This window comes from Hyperoodon ampullatus, assembly GCF_949752795.1.
Source record: "Hyperoodon ampullatus genome assembly, chromosome: X".
Classification (NCBI taxonomy): domain Eukaryota; kingdom Metazoa; phylum Chordata; class Mammalia; order Artiodactyla; family Ziphiidae; genus Hyperoodon; species Hyperoodon ampullatus.
The window spans coordinates 16,736,640-16,754,637 of record NC_136913.1 but is presented as its reverse complement, the minus strand read 5'-3'; the positions used below and the strand labels follow the sequence as shown (position 1 = coordinate 16,754,637).

Sequence of the window (17,998 nt, the reverse complement as noted above, 5' to 3'; positions counted from 1 at the left end):
GTGAAAGCGCGGAGTCCTAACCACTACACTGCCAGGGAATTCCCTAAAATATATTTTTAAATAAGTATATATTCATATCAAAGAATATACATTTTCATCTTTTTCTTGTCCTCCTCTCTGGAGGCAGCCCATGGTACCAGCATCTTGTGAATCCTTCCACAGGTACTTTGTACATATCTCTATCCGCTCCTTTTATTTTTTCCAAACAGTAACATACACACAATAGGCTACACTTAGCTTTCTTTCCACTCAACATTAGATCTTAAGAGATCATTCCACATCAGTAAACAGCCTCAATTTTAGACGTACCTTAGGCAGCATTTTGTTTTCCTTCTTTTAATATTATGAACAATGATGCAACAAATAACTTTACAACATGTTTTAAATGACTACGTGGAAGTTTGTGGTATGATTTATTTAATGATTTATTGTTGGATGTTTAGGTGGCTGCCACTTTGCACTATTATAATTAATGCTGTAATGTACACCTGAAATCGTTGCATATATCCATGATCCCTTGCGTAGGATAAGTTCCCAGATATGGAACTGGTAGGTATGCAAACCCTTAAGGATTACCTTCTATGTGTTGCCAAATTATCCCCTAGGAAGGTTGTCTCAAGTAGTACTTCTCTGAGCAATTGAGAGTCTACCAATTTCCTGGCACCCTCATCAACAATAGGCATTATCCTTCTTTTTAGCACATACTTGTAAATTAGCTATTTAAAAAATGGTATCTCACAGCTGTTTTAATTCATATCTTTGATTAATAGTGAGGTTGAATATTTTTATGTTTACTTATATTCCTTCTTTTTGTATTTTTCTGTTTGTGTAATTGTCCTAATTTATTTGTATGTGTTCTTTATTCATTAAAGTACTAATTTTTTTAACAACTAAAATGTTTTCTTCTAACATTATTTATCTGATTAGTAATTGGACAAGATTTTAAAAGGTGAATCATTATTAAAATTAATTGATTTTTGGGCTTCTATGGTGGTGCAGTAGTTAAGAATCTGTCTGCCAATGGAGGGGACACGGGTTTGAGCCCTGGTCCGGGAAGATCCCACATGCCATGGAGCAACTAAGCCCGTGCGCTACAACTACTGAGCCCGTGTGCCACAACTACTGGAGCCCGTGTGCCACAACTACTGAAGCCCATGTGCCTAGAGCATGTGCTCTGCAACAAGAGAAGCCACTGCAATGAGAAGCCCGCGCACCGCAACGAAGAGTAGCCCCCCACTCGTTGCAACTAGAGAAAGCCCACAGGCAGCAACGAGGACCCAACGCAGCCAAAAATAAATAAATAAATAAATAAATAAACAAACAAACAAATAAATAAATTTATTTTAAAAATTAATTGATTTTTATTGACAAGTTAGGCAAATACATAAAGAAGCATAACCTACATAACCTAACACAACTTAGTAGAGCACACTGACATTTGTTCTTTTGAGTGATGGGCATTTTCCCTCAGAGGGAAGAAGGGTGAAATTCCAGCATTCCCAAATGCATCTCTAGCTCACTTTCATTGGCTTTGCCCACAGTCAATTTCTTTGTGATCCACTACTGAACAGTGAGAACAAACCTCAATTTGTTCTCAATAAGCCAGAATTCAATTTCAGACGACCACCTTCAACCTAGCACCACAGAAAATTTGAATTCTGATCCTATTGTATGCTATCCTATGTTGACTCAGACACAACTCTAAAATTATCTCAATGCTTTCTCCTTCTTTATTAGAAAACAAAAACTGTGGAGGTATATGAAATGATTTTGGTATTACTGGCAGTTAAGGCAGTTAATATCAAAATGGTTTCAACTGTATGGTACTAGTTAAAAACAAAGGAAATTAAAGTACATACAACCTTTTAGAAGCTAAACATCTACTAGCATTAAAGTGCTATTTTCACTTATTTAAGATTAACAAGGGTAGAAATTGCTGCACATGCAATGAACTATTTTTATATTTATGAACACAGCTGTTAATTTTCAAACACCTGGAAGGATGAGGCCATTATGAGGAAAGTATGAAACTCAGTAAATAGTTTCAAAATTCAGTATTTGGGGGAAAAAACAATTTTAACTAAAATAGAGCCCATATAATTACTGTAGCTATTCTTTATATTATTAGGAGCTTTGATTAATTCTGGTAACTTGTATCCCCACTAAAATGGCTGATATGTATAAATAGACGCAGGATGAGATGGCCATTTTAGGTATTTATTTATATGTGGACAAAATTATCAAATCTGCTTTAGGGGATGGCATAGAGAATAAATTTCTTCATGAAAGGATAAATGGTACTATTTATTTTTCAAATTCATTTTCAAAAATAGCTAAAAGGGGCTTCCCTGGTGGTGCAGTGGTTGAGAGTCGGCCTGCTGATGCAGGGGACACGGGTTCGTGCCCCGGTCCGGGAGGATCCCACATGCCGCGGAGCGTCTGGGCCCGTGAGCCACGGCCACTGAGCCTGCGCGTCCAGAGCCTGTGCTCTGCAATGGGAGAGGCCACAGCAGTGAGAGGCCCGCGTACCGGGAAAAAAAAAAAAAGCTAAAAGACAAAAGGAATAATTCTATTTATATAACATTCAATAATAACAAGGCAGTATTAACCTTTGGTGATAGAGGTCAAAGTCCTGGTTTCCAAGAGTGGGAAGGGGCACCTGGGAAGGGGTCATAAAGAAATTTCCGGGGTGTTAATAATTTCCTGTATCTCAATCCGGGCGGGGTTACATGGATACGTTTACATGATAAAGTTTTACTCTGAGGTACATTTATAATTTGTGTACCTTCTAAATATACGTTTCAATAAAATGTTTATTTAACATTAAAGAAATTTGAGGGTAAATATATTAAATGAATGGGAATTCAACTGTTCAACTTTCAAACTGGTGTAAATGCACAATGGTTCAGGTTATCTTGTGTTAGCGTTTACCAGGTGCCACGCTGATACTTGGTGATTACATTTGGTAATGATTTAACAAAAGAAGTTCAGTTATTTTTAACTAAAAGAAACAAAAGGCAGAAAACATGAAATTGTATTTCAGTTCTTCTATTTCACTCTATTTACATTTTAAAAGTTACCAAATAATTAAAGCCCTGATAAATAAATATTGACGCGTGAAAGAACATATGACATAACGCAAATGATTTAAATGATAATTTATGCCTAATTAACCTTAAAGAGCCTTGAGGATTTTTAAAATAGCATCTCTCACTCTGTGTTCAGAAGAACACTAGTGCTGTAGCATTTTATCTTTTTTTAAGTATTTAGTATTTAATTAAATTTGGGAAATGCTTCTTTACTGTGGGATTTCTGAAAGCCTTTATAAGTTAATGAATATTGTGAACCTCTAAGAAAGGTTATATGGTAAGTGGCCTTTCCCAAAGGCCACGCCCCCTCGCCCACCTCCGCCCCCACACCTATTTACACGGGGCTCCTTGGAACACAGATTAACATAGTTTTAAAGTAGAGCAAAGTTCTGAGAGTGCTGCTCAGCAATTTCCAACTGTGCTAAGTATGCCTTTAAAGGTCCTGTGCACAGTGTAAACTCCTCTGTTTTTGACAGCTGACTGAATGGGCAGAAAATAAAATTGATCCATTAACAAGTATCTTTTTTTAAAATAAATTTATTTTATTTATTTACTTTTGGCTGCTTTGGCTGTTGCTGTGCATGGCTTTCTCTAGTTGCAGCGAGCGGGGGCTACTCTTTGTTGCGGTGCATGGGCTTCTCATTGCGGTGGGTGGCTTCTCTTGTTAAGGAGCACGGGCTCTAGGCGCGCGGGCTTCAGTAGTTGTGGCATGCGGGCTCAGTACTTGTGGCACACGGGCTTAGCCGCTCCGCAGCATGTGGGATCCTCCCGGACCAGGGCTCGAACCCGTGTCCCCTGCACTGGAAGGGAGACCCCCAACCACTGCACCACCATGGAAGACACAACAAGTATCTTTTGAAAGTCTACTATCAAATAACTAGCACTTGCTTATGCACTGGCTGGCTGCAATGAAAGCTGGAGAAATATGAAAAACTAGTTCTCACTCAAGGGGCTATCTACTTGGGTAGAAAAGCTTGAATAAGAAACTGTGAGAGGGCTTCCCTGGTGGCACAGTGGTTAAGAATCCGCCTGCCAGTGCAGGGAACACGGGTTCAGGCCCTGGTCTGGGAAGATCCCACATGCAACGGAGCAACTAAGCCCATGTGCCACAACTACTGAGCCTGTGCTTTAGAGCCTGCCAGCCACAACCACTGAGCCCGCGAGCCACAACTACTGAAGCCCGCGCACCTAGAGCCCGTGCTCCGCAACAAGAGAAGCCACCGCAATGAGAAGCCCATGCATTGCAACAGAGTAGCCCCCGCTCGCCGCAACTAGAGAAAGCCTGCGCACAGCAACAAAGACCCAACACAGCCATAAATAAATAATTTTTTTTTTTTTTTTTTTTTTGCGATACGCGGGCCTCTCACTGTTGTGGCCTCTCCCATTGCGGAGCACAGGCTTTGGACGCGCAGGCTCAGCGGCCATGGTTCACGGGCCCGCCTCTCCGCGGCATGTGGGATCTTCCCGAACCGGGGCACGAACCCGTATCCCCTGCATCGGCAGGCGGATTCTCAACCACTGCGCCACCAGGGAAGCCCAATAAATATTTTTTTTTTTTAAAGAAAGTTTATTAAAAAAAAAACAAAAAAACTGTGAGAACATTTTCAGTAGTCCAGAGCATGAAGACCTTCTGGACAGGGGCACCAGCATGAGGAGGAACACTCAGGCATGGTAGTAGCAGTGATCTTGCGGTTGTCAAATGAAGAGCCAGAGGGAGAGAAATCAAGTTAGAAAAAGAGCAGAATTAGGTTCGCTGATAAAATAGTCTTATGGGAGGCCTTGAATATGCAAAAAATATTAGAATCTCTTTTCTTTCAACATTCATTTTAAGATTTGTTTTAAAACCTTATGCCCGAGCAGCTCGAGTGCTGGATAAATTTTTATTTATTTTATTTATTTTTATTTTTATTTATTTTTTTTGCGGTACGCGGGCCTCTCACTGTTGTGGCCTCTCCCACTGCGGAGCACAGGCTCCGGATGCGCAGCCTCAGTGGCCATGGCTCACGGGCCCAGCTGCTCCGTGGCATGTGGGATCTTCCCGGACCGGGGCACGAACTCGTGTCCCCTGCATCGGCAGGCGGACTCTCAACCACTGCGCCACCAGGGAAGCCCTGGATAAATTTATAAATGATTTATTTCTCATTATTTATATTTAGATTGTTACTATTCTGTCCATTTTAGGAATCTAATTTAGGTATCTAGATAGTCCTATCTAGACGGAATGTTACAATACCAGATACTTCTGCAATTTTAAATAAACTGCAAGGGGATATATGTATATGTATAACTGATTCACTTTGTTATAAAGCAGAAACTAACACACCATTGTAAAGCAATTATACTCCAATAAAGATGTTAAAAATAATAATAAATAAATAAATTGCATGCCTCTTCAGATGACACAGTCCCCCATTATTCACCACTATACACCTATTAACAAAACATTTAATTCATAAAAGCAGGCTATGGTCATATATAGACACAAGAGAAATCACAAACCAAAAGACATTTTGTACAGATAACATCAACTTGTCCCACCTTCATTAAGTCAAGTAAAACGCTATTTAAAATTCCAAGGTATCTTCTCTCCAATGACTGAGGATGGTTAACAGCTGGAAACTGTAACAACATGACAGAAGTATTAGCACGTGGGTAAGGGTATGTGTGTGCATGTGCTTTGAGTGTTGGAGAAGGTAGCAGATGAGCAGAAGCTACTGCCCTAGTGCCAAAGTTAAATTTATTTCACATGTATGTTACTTTTGGTGTCTATGTATTTGAGGTAGGGATTAATAGGATTGGGTGTTAAATGACAGGAAAACTCACAAGTGAAAGACGATACTTAAATCTAGTCAGACAATATTGAAGCATGTAAAACAAAACAAAATATAAAAATTTGAAACTATTCAGTTTATACAGTCTTGTCTACTTATACAAATAATTTGGTTATAATAGAGTTCATATAGAATTTGTCTGCTTATACAGACAATTCTTACACCCTTTTCACAACAACGTATCATTTACTCCTGAAAATTAGAGAAGTAAAAAAAGAGAAAAAGGCCAGTACCTGAAAGGCTACAGAAGTAGAAATAATGAAATTGGACACACGTTCTATTATTGCTTTTAATATACTCTTTGAATGACCTGTTTTCAATTCCTTCCTTTATGTAAGTTGGAACAGAAGGCAAACAGGCTCCTAAATTAACAAATGCATTTTTAAATAAAATGAGGGGAAAGGGTCAAGTTTATTCAGATGCTCTGTCCTTCCCTCTGCCAACTCACATTTCACAATATCTAAGTGGATGGTAAAGTATTAGAGTCCAACGCCATGTACTCCCTCCCAATGGGAGGGCTACTTTGTTTTTAATATGTATTTCCTTTATACCAACATAAGAGCATTTCAAAGCCTGAAATCTCTAAACACGCTAAATAAGTGGATGAGAGAAGTAGTTATGTAGAAAAATTCAAACAAGGTATTAAGACGTCATCCCCACACAGTGCTAGGTATGGCAGGAGATGCAGAATATGGGTAAGACCAAAACCTTGCATGTAAGCAACCCTCAGTCTGATTGTGAAAGCAATCAGTACGAAATTGTACTAAATTCTAGTTGAAGCTCAGAGAAAGGAGAGGCCAAGGTGGTTTGCAGCTGTAGAAGAAAGAATCCATACATAGATAATATCTGAACTAGCTTTTGAAAGATAAGAAAAAATGTGAGGACAGAGAAAAGTAGGACAGCACCTTCTAGATAGAGGACGTAGAGGGAATAACATGAATTTAACACAGACACACAGGCAATAACCTAAAACTGATTTCTGAGGGAAGTAATGCTCTGCGAGACATTTTAACAATTGTTATTCTTCTTATTTCAGAGATGAAGAAGGTGATGATCAGAAAATTCAAATAAATGGTTCAAGGCAGGTTACATAATTAAAAAGCAGAACTTGTATTTGCACCCAGGTCTGTGATCCAAACCCACATTTTTTCTAAACATGGGAGCCTTTCCTAAAGGAGGTACAGAGGTTCCTCTGGATGTTACTGGAGCATTAAACATCACCCCAAAGAGAGAGACACCTGTCATGCTGTGATAAAAGATTTTAATTAATATCTTGCTTATGAGGTCCTATCTTATGCTACCAAATACCCCCTCCTTTTTTTCCAGAAGTAACATTTCATCAATAAGAAAATTAATGCCCAAAGTCAAAAGGTATTAGAAATATGATTTTTAAATGACCACACAAACTCCTAACTTTAAAAAATTAATTAATGTCTTTTTGAAAGAAAGACACCATTCTCATATTAGGTAATTCAACAAATAACCAAAACTCAAGCATAGAAGTTTAAAGTATATCTCAATCAGTAGTTTGGTTTTTCTTTCCTCTCTTTCTTGATCACTTGGCCAATATGATACAATGAGAGTGCCTCTTTACTAAGCACTTACTATGTGTCAGGCACTGGTCTGGGCATTTTACATATATTATAACGTTTAATCTTCACAACAACCCCATCAGGTGGTACTTCTGTTATCACCATTTTACACATGAAGAAAAAGAGGCACAAGGAACTTGCCCTAGGTCATTCAAGTAGTAAATATGGAGTCAGGCTTTGAACCTCAGCAGCCTAACTTCAAAGTCTATGCCCTATATTATGGGATAGCAATTGTTATTTTTTTCAAAATAATACATACTGTTAGAGCAACATCTTGTTGATTTTCCAATCTCTACACAACTGAATCAAAATACAAATCACACTGGACTGGTTACTGGTAAGTCCATGTTTCAAGGCAGCTGCAGTTCACACACCCTGTACGCTTAGCTGAGAATGTCTCAGACATTCTCAAGTAAATGATAAAGGAAGACTTTTCCCTCAAAAGATGTGGTTAAACCTCCAAAAAGGTTCAACTAATTTAGTTAAAACACCACAAACACTTTCAGACTAAAATGTAAAAACATTAAGGTTTATAAAAATCAAAGTGTCAGGGAAGCAGCAATTTCTCCAAAGGATATTTACAAGCAGCACCCTCAAGTACTCTCTAGCATTTTACCTATAATACTATTTAGTGAGGAGGTCTGTAAACAAACAGGACCATAGACAAAGGAGTAAAAGATCTCCTTTGTTTGGCCTATCTAATCCAAATGCTACTCATTCTTCAATATCCATTTCAAACTGCAGATCCTCTATAAATCATTCCTAGTGAATCCAGCCAACTTTCTAGAATGTTTAACATCCCCAAGGTCTCAACTATATTTAGATGTATTAGAAAACAGTACAATGTAGTAAAGAATGTAGTACTTTATTATATACCACGCTTTATTATAAATTGTATTGTTTTCTAATTATTTCATGCACAAAAGTCTTAATTCTTCAGCTAGTTTACAAGTTATTAAAGCCAGGTACCACGGCAGATCTGTTTACACTCTCTTCAGAGAATCCAGCTTAGAGCCTCTTTAACCAGGCGAAGAATAATGCAGCCAGAAGACCAAGCTTGATGCTCCAGGTCAAACATTCAATCATTTAATACTATTCAACCTAGTAAGAGCAACTCTAGGTGTGTTATGAATATAACGGTGGCCATGATAGCTCATTTCTTTAAAGAATTCATTAGTCCAGTGAGGATACATTTTTCAAAAAGCTTTTTTTTTAAAAAAATTTTATTACAATTTTTAAAAAATTGAAGTATAATTTACAGTGTTGTGTCAAACAGCTATTTAAAAGAGACTGCCATGTGTGCTACAAGGGCTATGACCAGAGTGCTTCAGGAGCACAGAAGGGGGAGGCACCCATTCCCCCTGGAGGAGTCTAGAAGGGCTTCATGGAAGGACACTTGACTTGAGTCTGGGGGGAGGGAGGATGGAGAGCTTTCCAGGAAGTGGGGTGAGTATTGGGAGAATTATAGAAATGAAAACATAGCACTGCAGAAACAAGGAAATGGTGACAAGTTCAATGTGGCTGCAGAGCAGGGGGCAGGGGGTAGGAAAAGGTGGGAGACAAGGCTGGAGGGCTAAGAGCAAGGGGTTTTTAATGCTATCCTAAGGAGTTTAAATTTAATAAGCAATCTTGTAGAGGTTTTCAACACAAAGATGACAATTAAATGGGCAGTTTGCAGGAAGATCATTCTAAAAGCAATGTGAAGACTGCAGCAAAGAGAGAAACTTGGAGAAATCAGTTTGGGAGTGGTTGTTCAGGTAAAAGGTGGTAAGAGTGAAAGAAGCATTAGAGATGGAGAGAAGGGAAACATAATTGAGCTTGACTACTGATAATGCAGATTGGTTCAAGAGAGCGTTCAAATATTCATCGAGTCCCTACTACATGTGCTGGGCTGAGCTAGATGCTGGAAATACAGCAATAAAACAGATGATTTCTAACATTAATTATTAAAAAAATAAAATAATTACATACTATGATAAATGCTATGATGGAAAAAGAAGGGTGCTATGGGAGAGACCAAGAAGGAGGTGGGGGAAGTATGTTGGGGGGTCAGAGACAGGGGGCATTCTTGGAGCTGAGATTTATAAAATGAGAAGGGGCCACGCAAGGGAAGTGGCTTCCTGGGAAAAGGAGTCACAAGTCCCAATTTCATAAAGCTGGAATGAAATGTTTACGGGAATTACCTGGGAATGTTTACGGAAGTTAAAGAAAAAGAAAGGTAAGTGTGATGAAAGTCTGGAAAGGGATGGGAATGGAAAGGGGTATGAGCTGAAGTCAGGGAGCTAGAAGGGCCCAGAAAAGGCAAGGTCTGATGGGAAGGAGTTTGGATGCATTCTCAGTGAGACAGAAATTCATTAGTTATGACTTGCTTTATTTATGACTAGAATAGATTTTCCTTTCTTCTGGACTGAGGGCAAGTCCTATTTATTATCATATTTTCAGCATCTAGTAGGACAAATGCTCACTAACTGTTGAACTATTTGCACCCTAATTAATGGTCATAATTTGGCTATTTTTCAGCTTACAAAAGCAAAAATTAAAGGAGAAAAAAGAAACTTGCCTGAGGTAACTCAGACAGATTTGGAAAAGAGAGAAAGCAGGAAGGGGATGGAAGAGAAACGTTTGCATTTCTGTTCCTTTCTTTCTTCCACACTCATTGAGCCTAGCAGGAGGTATACTGTGCTGGGCATTCATGTGTGAGGAGGGGTACTCTTCAAAGTGAAATAAACTGAGGCCAGAAAGTCAAAGGAAAAAAACAAAGTGCTTTGCAAATGTCAAGAAAGTTTGAGAATTATGCACTTAAGAGAAAGAAAAGAAGTGGTGGTGAGCTTATTTTATAGTTCCCACAAGGGCCACCAACTGGCATGTTGGCCCTTACAGAGTAGTTGAAAACTAAAAAAGTTGCTTTGGGGGTGGATGGAACAGAGAAGCAGCTTGTAACTGGCCACTCCAGTAAGATGCCTCCTGCGACTTGGTTGTCCCTCATTTGGGGAAAGTTTATACTTTAAGACTCTTTTTAGCATATTTTCTGAAATCAAGTTTTGCACAAAGTTAGCAAGTCTAGAAAAGGCTGCCCAAGACAATACACTAGTTTGAAAAGAAGATTTGATGTTTCACTAAACAGGAAATACCCACTAGAACAGCACCTTTAAATATGCAGAATGTGAGTATTCATCATCTTCCTCAAATCACTACAACTATGTTTGCTCAAATAAGCAACAGCCATTTATACATTTTTCTATCTTTTGGGGATGCTTAATATTTTGCATAAAGAAACCTTCTGAGATAACCAAAGTTTAGAATAATGCGTACACTAAAAAAGATTCTGAAAAATTGGAACTTTCAAATTAGGAAAATATTAGCAGCTCCCACTTTCGAATTTAGACTTTTTAAAATTCACAAATACTATATAAAATTCAAAAATAAAATATTATAATGGGGATTATAAACACTGTAATGGGAAAAGCAATAGTATTCGATGGATAGCTTAGCATTCCACTGTGCAATGAACAATGATTTAAAAACTAGTGTACTGATTCCATTTGGGGTTTTAGCAAAGCCTCTTACCCGGAGCCCATGGAAGCGAGGATTACTGTAGAAGAGCTTCATTTGCTCAGGTGGAAGTGGTCCTAGCACCTTCTGAATAGTAAAAAGTTGGTCAATTTCACTTTCTCCAGGAAATAAAGGCTGTCCATCACTAAGCTCCCCAAGAATACAGCCCACGGACCACATATCTACAGACTTGCCATAGGGAGCTCTGAAAAGCAAAGGGAGAGATTATCTTGGCAACTGAAGAAATAAGTTTTAATAATTTCCAAATTATTTTGAACAGATTCATGATTTAAAGCATATTTGGGTATTTAAAGAATTAAAAAATACCACATAGACAAAAGTGAGGCTGAAAGAAAGGAAGTATGAATATCAAAGTAAAACTTCAGAACACAAGTGAATAGATCTATGCTAATAAAGCCATCAGTTTAATAAAAATTTAGTTAGTATACACTGATTTGAAATCTATTCACATCCAGATATATTTTGAATATGAATGGGTTAATAAACCCTAAATACAGCACACATGTCTGATGAGTTACCATTCACTTGGAGAACGAAATGCTCCCAAGAAATGTATTTTCTAGGTAATTATCCTTTAGCTCTCTAAATGTCAACAAGTTATACTGATCCATTTTTTGAGTTCAGCCTATTAAAATGTACCCTTGACTTATGTGTCTTCTTAAACAACAAACACTTAATATTATTTAACCTCTGATTGCACAGAGTCAAAACAGCTAAGATTGTGCTAAACGCTGTTGGATTATTTACTTCAATCTACTTATACCCTTTGTTTACGGGGCTTTATGACAGGCATTTCCCTCAAAGCATTTTTTCCACTTCTTTAGGGACTTATAGCTATCTTCCAAGGTCTGAGTTTACCAGAGGGCTTTTGGAGTACTACTGTTGCTAATCAGCTACACATGAAAATCTATGTATCCCCCAAAAAGCTTTACATGTATACCGCAATATCTATAGCCTTAAGTCAAATTACACAAGGCAGATTAAGAAATCATATTTTTCTTTATTTTCAAACATAAATTATCTAATTTTTAAGAAGGGAAAGCCAAAATAAAATATCTGGAAAAAAAAGGAATTAAAATTCTAGAATGCCATAGTGCTATAGTAGTAATATAAAACTTTTAACAAATACTCTAAAGCACTTTTAACATAATACAGAATATGTTTCTAGGAAAATAAATCATTGTAACAATAAGTCAATATTTTATTTATCTCATTTCCTCCCATAAAAACCCAAGAACCATACTAGGAAACTTCATTTAGATTTTTTTGGTAGCTTGCTGGGAAGGGAAGGATACTGATCTTTCTTTCATACAAGTATAAGAAAGACAAAACTTGTGCTAGATGGAGAAAACTATGGAAAATCTTTACATACCCACCATAAGCTATTTTTCTTCTGTCAACTAATCTGAATAATTTATGCAGCTGTAGCTACTTTGAATGTCAAGGACAAAGTCTTGAGAATGTACAAAAACCTGTAAATTCTTCATGTTAACCAAATATCAACTGATTTCAATGGGATTTTTATACAAATAATATGGTTCTTCAACCAGTACTTGACAATCATTTAATTAGTAATATTCAATTTGGCTCAAATTAGTTGGAGTCCCCATCTACTTTTGGTAGCTCCCATATAGCTCTAAACATAACTCAGTTTATGAGCTATAAACATAGCTCAGTTTTCCAGGAGGTATTATTAGGCAGCAAATACTCTCCGAAGTTTCATAATAAGGCTGTCCTCAGAATGAACTCCTCAGGGACATCTTATAGACAAAAGCATATTATAATGAGTCCCTCTACTTGAATCCTCAGATGGGGTTCTAAGAATGATTTACTTCGTACTCATTTCTTCTTTGGCAAATCCTGTCCAGGAATTTCAAACTCCCAATCCCTCCCAAAAGAATGGACAGATGAATGGACTACACATTAGAGTGAGTCCAGACAGAAGTACACAGAAGAAACATAGACAACACAAAAGAAAATCAATCCTAAATCCAAGTTGAAAAATGAGCACAGAAATTCTAAAATCTATCCACACAAGGAGGGATAATAAAGTGACTAGCCACCATTTATTTCACAGGATGAAGCACACAAGCTTTTGATTTCAAAAAAAAATGGTAAAGCTTTCAACAACCAACACCAATAACTCTTATAGGCTCTAGGTCAGCAATGAAACAAGAATTAACACCAAATGGTTGGTAGACCCTGGGAAATCAATTGTTAACTTCAAAATAAACCCTCAATGAGAACCTGCTGCATAGTACAAGGAACTCCACTTCACTGTACAGTAGAAACTAACACAACATTGTAAAACAATTATACTCCAATAAAAATTTTTTTTAAATAATAAAAAAAAATACGAACCGGAGGAAGATGGCGGAAGAGTAAGACGCGGAGATCACCTTCCTCCCCACAGATACATCAGAAATTCATCTACACGTGGAACAACTCCAACAGAACACCTACTGAACGCTGACAGAAGACCTCAGACCCCCCAAAAGGCAAGAAACTCCCCACATACCTGGGTAGGTCAAAAGAAAAAAAGAATAAACAGAGACAATAGGATATGGACGGGACCTGCACCAGTGGGAGGGAGCCGTGAAGGAGGGAAGGTTTCTACACACTACAAGCCCCTTCGAGGGCGGAGACTGCAGGTGGCGGAGGGGGAAAGCTTCGGAGTAGCGGAGGAGAGCACAGCAACAGGGGTGCGGAGGGCAAAGCGGAGAGATTTTGGCACAGAGGATCGGTGCCCTCAGGCACACACCAGCCGGAGAGGCTTGTCTGCTCGCCGCCGGGGCGGGTGGGGCTGGGAGCTGAGGCTCGGGTATCGGCTTTCAGTCGGAGCGCAGGGAGAGGACTGGGGCTGGCGGCAGGAAGAGAGCCTGAAGGGGTTAGTGCTAGCCCGGAGGGAGTCCGGGGAAAGGGTCTGGAGCTACCGGAGAGGCAAGACTTTTTTCCCTTTTGTTGCCTGGTGCGCGAGGAGAGGGCATTCCCCTCCCTCCCCTCTGCCTGAGTGAGCCAGAGCCCCCGAATCAGCGGCTCCTTTAAACCCGTCCTGTCTGAGCGGAAGAACGGACGCCCTCCGGCGACCTATGCGCAGAGGCGGGGCCAGGTCCAAGGCTGAGACCCGGGAGCTGTGAGAGTAGAGACAGGGAAATCTCTCTGTGCAGGCTCGGAGGCAGTGGATTAAAGCTCCACGGTCCATTTGATGTGCCCTGCGTCTGTGGAGTGTATGAATGGACAGCGAATCATCCCAAATTGAGGAAGTGGACTTGGAGAGCAAGATTTTTGATTTTTCCCCCTGCTCTCTTTTTGTGAATGTGTATGTGTAATCTTCTGTGTAAGATTCTCTCTGTATAGCTTTGCTTCCACCATATGTCCCAGGGTTCTATCGGTCCGTGTTTTTTTTTTCAATAATTACTTTTTAATTTTAATAACGCTACTATATTTCATACTTTATTCTATTTTACTTTACCTGCTCTTTCTTTTTTTCCTACCTTCCCTTCCTCCCTCCCTCCCTCCGCTCCTCCTTTCCTTCTTTCTTTTTCTTTCCTCCCTCCCTCCCTCCCACCCTTCTTCTTTCCACTTTCTTTTTCTTTCCTTCCTCCCTCCCTCCCTCCTGTCTTTCTTTCTTTCTTTCCTTCCTCCCTCCCTCCCTTCTTCCATTCACTCTTCCTTTTGCTTTCATTCCTCCCTCCCTCCCTCCTTTCTTTCCTTCTTTCTTTCCATCCTTCCTCCCTCCCTCCCTCCCCCCTTTCTTTCTTTCTTCCTTCCTTCCTTTCTTCCCTTCTTCCTTTCTTTCTCTCTCTCTTTCTTTCTTCTACTAATTTTTTCTTTCTACTTTTTCTCACTGTTATTCTGAGCCGGGTGGATGAAAGGCTCTTGGTGCTGCAGCGAGGAGTCAGTGCTGTGCCTCTGAAGTGGGAGAGCCAACCTCAGGACACGGGTCCACAAGAGACCTCCCAGCTCCACATAATATCAAGCAGCGAAAATCTCCCAGGGATCTCCATCTCAACACCAGCACCCAGCTTCAGTCAACGACCAGCAAGCTACAGTGCTGGTCACCCTATGCCAAGCAACTAGCAAGGCAGGAACACAACCCCACCCATTAGCAGAGAGGCTACCTAAAAACATAATAAGGCCACAGGCACCCCAAAACACACCACCAGACGTGGACCTGTCCACCAAAAAGACAAGATCGAGCCTCAACCACCAGAACACAGGCATTAATCCCCCCCACCAGGAAGCCTACACAACCTACTGAAACAACCTTAGCCACGGGGGACAGATACCAAAAACAACGGGAACTACGAATCTGCAGCCTGCAAAAAGGAGACCCCAAACACAGTAACATAAGCAAAATGAGAAAGCAGAAAAACACACAGCAGGTGAAGGAGCAAGATAAAAACCTACCAGACCTAACAAATGAAGAGGTAATAGGCAGTCTATCTGAAAAAGAATTCAGAATAATGATAGTAAAGATGATCCAAAATCTTGGAAATAGGATAGAAAAAATGCAAGAAACAGTTAACAAGGACCTAGAAGAACTAAAGATGAATCAAGCATCGATTAAAAACACAATAAATGAAATGAAAAATACTCTAGATGGGATCAATAGCAGAATAACTGAGGCAGAAGAACGGATAAGTGAGGTGGAAGATAAAATAGTGGAAATAACTGATGCAGAGCAAAATAAAGAAAAAAGAATGAAAAGAACAGAGGACAGTCTCAGAGACCTCTGGGACAACATTAAACGCACCAACATTCGAATTATAGGGGTTCCAGAAGAAGAAGAGAAAAAGAAAGGGACTGAGAAAATATTTGAAGAGATTATAGTTGAAAACTTCCCTAATATGGGAAAGGAAATAGTTAATCAAGTCCAGGAGGCACAGAGAGTCCCATACAGAATAAATCCAAGGAGAAATACGCCAAGACACATATTAATCAAACTGTCAAAAATTAAACACAAAGAAATCATATTAAAAGCAGCAAGGGAAAAACAACAAATAACACACAAGGGAATCCCCATCAGGTTAACAGCTGATCTCTCAGCAGAAACTCTACAAGCCAGAAGGGAGTGGCAGGACATAATTAAAGTGATGAAGGAGAGAAACCTGCAACCAAGATTACTCTACCCAGCAAGGATCTCATTCAGATTTGATGGAGAAATTAAAACGTTTACAGACAAGCAAAAGCTGAGAGAGTTCAGCACCACCAAACCAGCTTTACAACAAATGCTAAAGGAACTTCTCTAGGCAAGAAACACAACAGAAGGAATATACCTACAATAACGAACCCAAAGCAATTAAGGAAATGGGAATAGAAACATACATATCAATAATTACCTTAAATGTAAATGGACTAAATGCTCCCACCAAAAGACACAGAGTGGCTGAATGGATACAAAAACAAGACCCATATATATGCTGTCTACAAGAGACCCACTTCAGACCTAGAGACACATACAGATTGAAAGTAAGGGGATGGAAAAAGATATTCCATGCAAATGGAAATCAAAAGAAAGCTGGAGTAGCAATTCTTATATCAGACAAAATAGACTTTAAAATAAAGACTATTAGAAGAGACAAAGAAGGACACTACATAACGATAAAGGGATCGATCCAAGAAGAAGATATAACAATTGTAAATATTTATGCACCCAACATAGGAGCACCTCAATACATAAGGCAAATACTAACAGCCATAAAAGGGGAAATCGACAGTAACACAATCATAGTAGGGGACTTTAACACCCCACTTTCACCAATGGACAGATCATCCAAAATGAAAATAAATAAGGAAACACAAGCTTTAAATGATACATTAAACAAGATGGACTTAGTTGATATTTATAGGACATTCCATCCAAAAACAACAGAATACACATTTTTCTCAAGTGCTCATGGAACATTCTCCAGGATAGATCATATCTTGGGTCACAAATCAAGCCTTGGTAAATTTAAGAAAATTGAAATTGTATCAAGTATCTTTTCCGACCACAATGCTATGAGACTAGACATCAATTACAGGAAAAGATCTCTAAAAAATACAAACACATGGAGGCTAAACAATACACTACTCAATAACGAAGTGATCACTGAAGAAATCAAAGAGGAAATTAAAAAATACCTAGAAACAAATGACAATGGAGACACAACGACCCAAAACCTATGGGACGCAGCAAAAGCAGTTCTAAGGGGGAAGTTTATAGCAATACAATCCCACCTTAAGAAACAGGAAACAACTCGAGTAAACAACCTGACCCTGCACCTAAAGCAATTAGAGAAAGAAGATCAAAAAACCCCCAAAGTTAGCAGAAGGAAAGAAATCATAAAGATCAGATCAGAAATAAATGAAAAAGAAATGAAGGAAACAATAGCAAAGATCAATAAAACTAAAAGCTGGTTCTTTGAGAAGATAAACAAAATTGACAAACCATTAGCCAGACTCATCAAGAAAAGAAGGGAGAAGACTCAAATCAATAGAATTAGAAATGAAAAAGGAGAAGTAACAACTGACACTGCAGAAATACAAAAGATCATGAGAGATTACTACAAGCAACTCTATGCCAATAAAATGGACAACCTGGAAGAAATGGACAAATTCTTAGAAATGCACAATCTACCAAGACTGACTCAGGAAGAAATAGAAAATATGAATAGACCAATCACAAGCACTGAAATTGAAACTGTGATTAAAAATCTTCCATCAAACAAAAGCCCAGGACCAGATGGCTTCACAGGCGAATTCTATCAAACATTTAGAGAAGAGCTAACACCCATCCTTCTCAAACTCTTCCAAACAATATCAGAGGAAGGAACACTCCCAAGCTCATTCTATGAGGCCACCATCACCTTGATACCAAAACCAGGCAAGGATGTCACAAAGAAAGAAAACTACAGGCCAATATCACTGA

At 39.0% G+C, this 17,998-nt stretch overlaps 1 protein-coding gene across 1 annotated transcript in view; it reads right to left on the bottom strand.

Annotated features, from left to right (window-relative positions):
- Positions 1 to 17,998, bottom strand: part of CDKL5 (cyclin dependent kinase like 5) — a gene marked incomplete at its 3' end in the record, with an annotated part of 159,782 nt that overhangs the window by 30,448 nt on the left and 111,336 nt on the right. Inside the window, exons 9-10 of the mRNA XM_079727568.1 lie at positions 11,080 to 11,269; positions 5,628 to 5,708 (exon numbers count right to left, since the gene is read on the bottom strand). Coding sequence (XP_079583694.1) covers positions 5,628 to 5,708; positions 11,080 to 11,269 — 271 coding nt within the window. The remainder of the gene's footprint in view (positions 1 to 5,627; positions 5,709 to 11,079; positions 11,270 to 17,998) is intronic.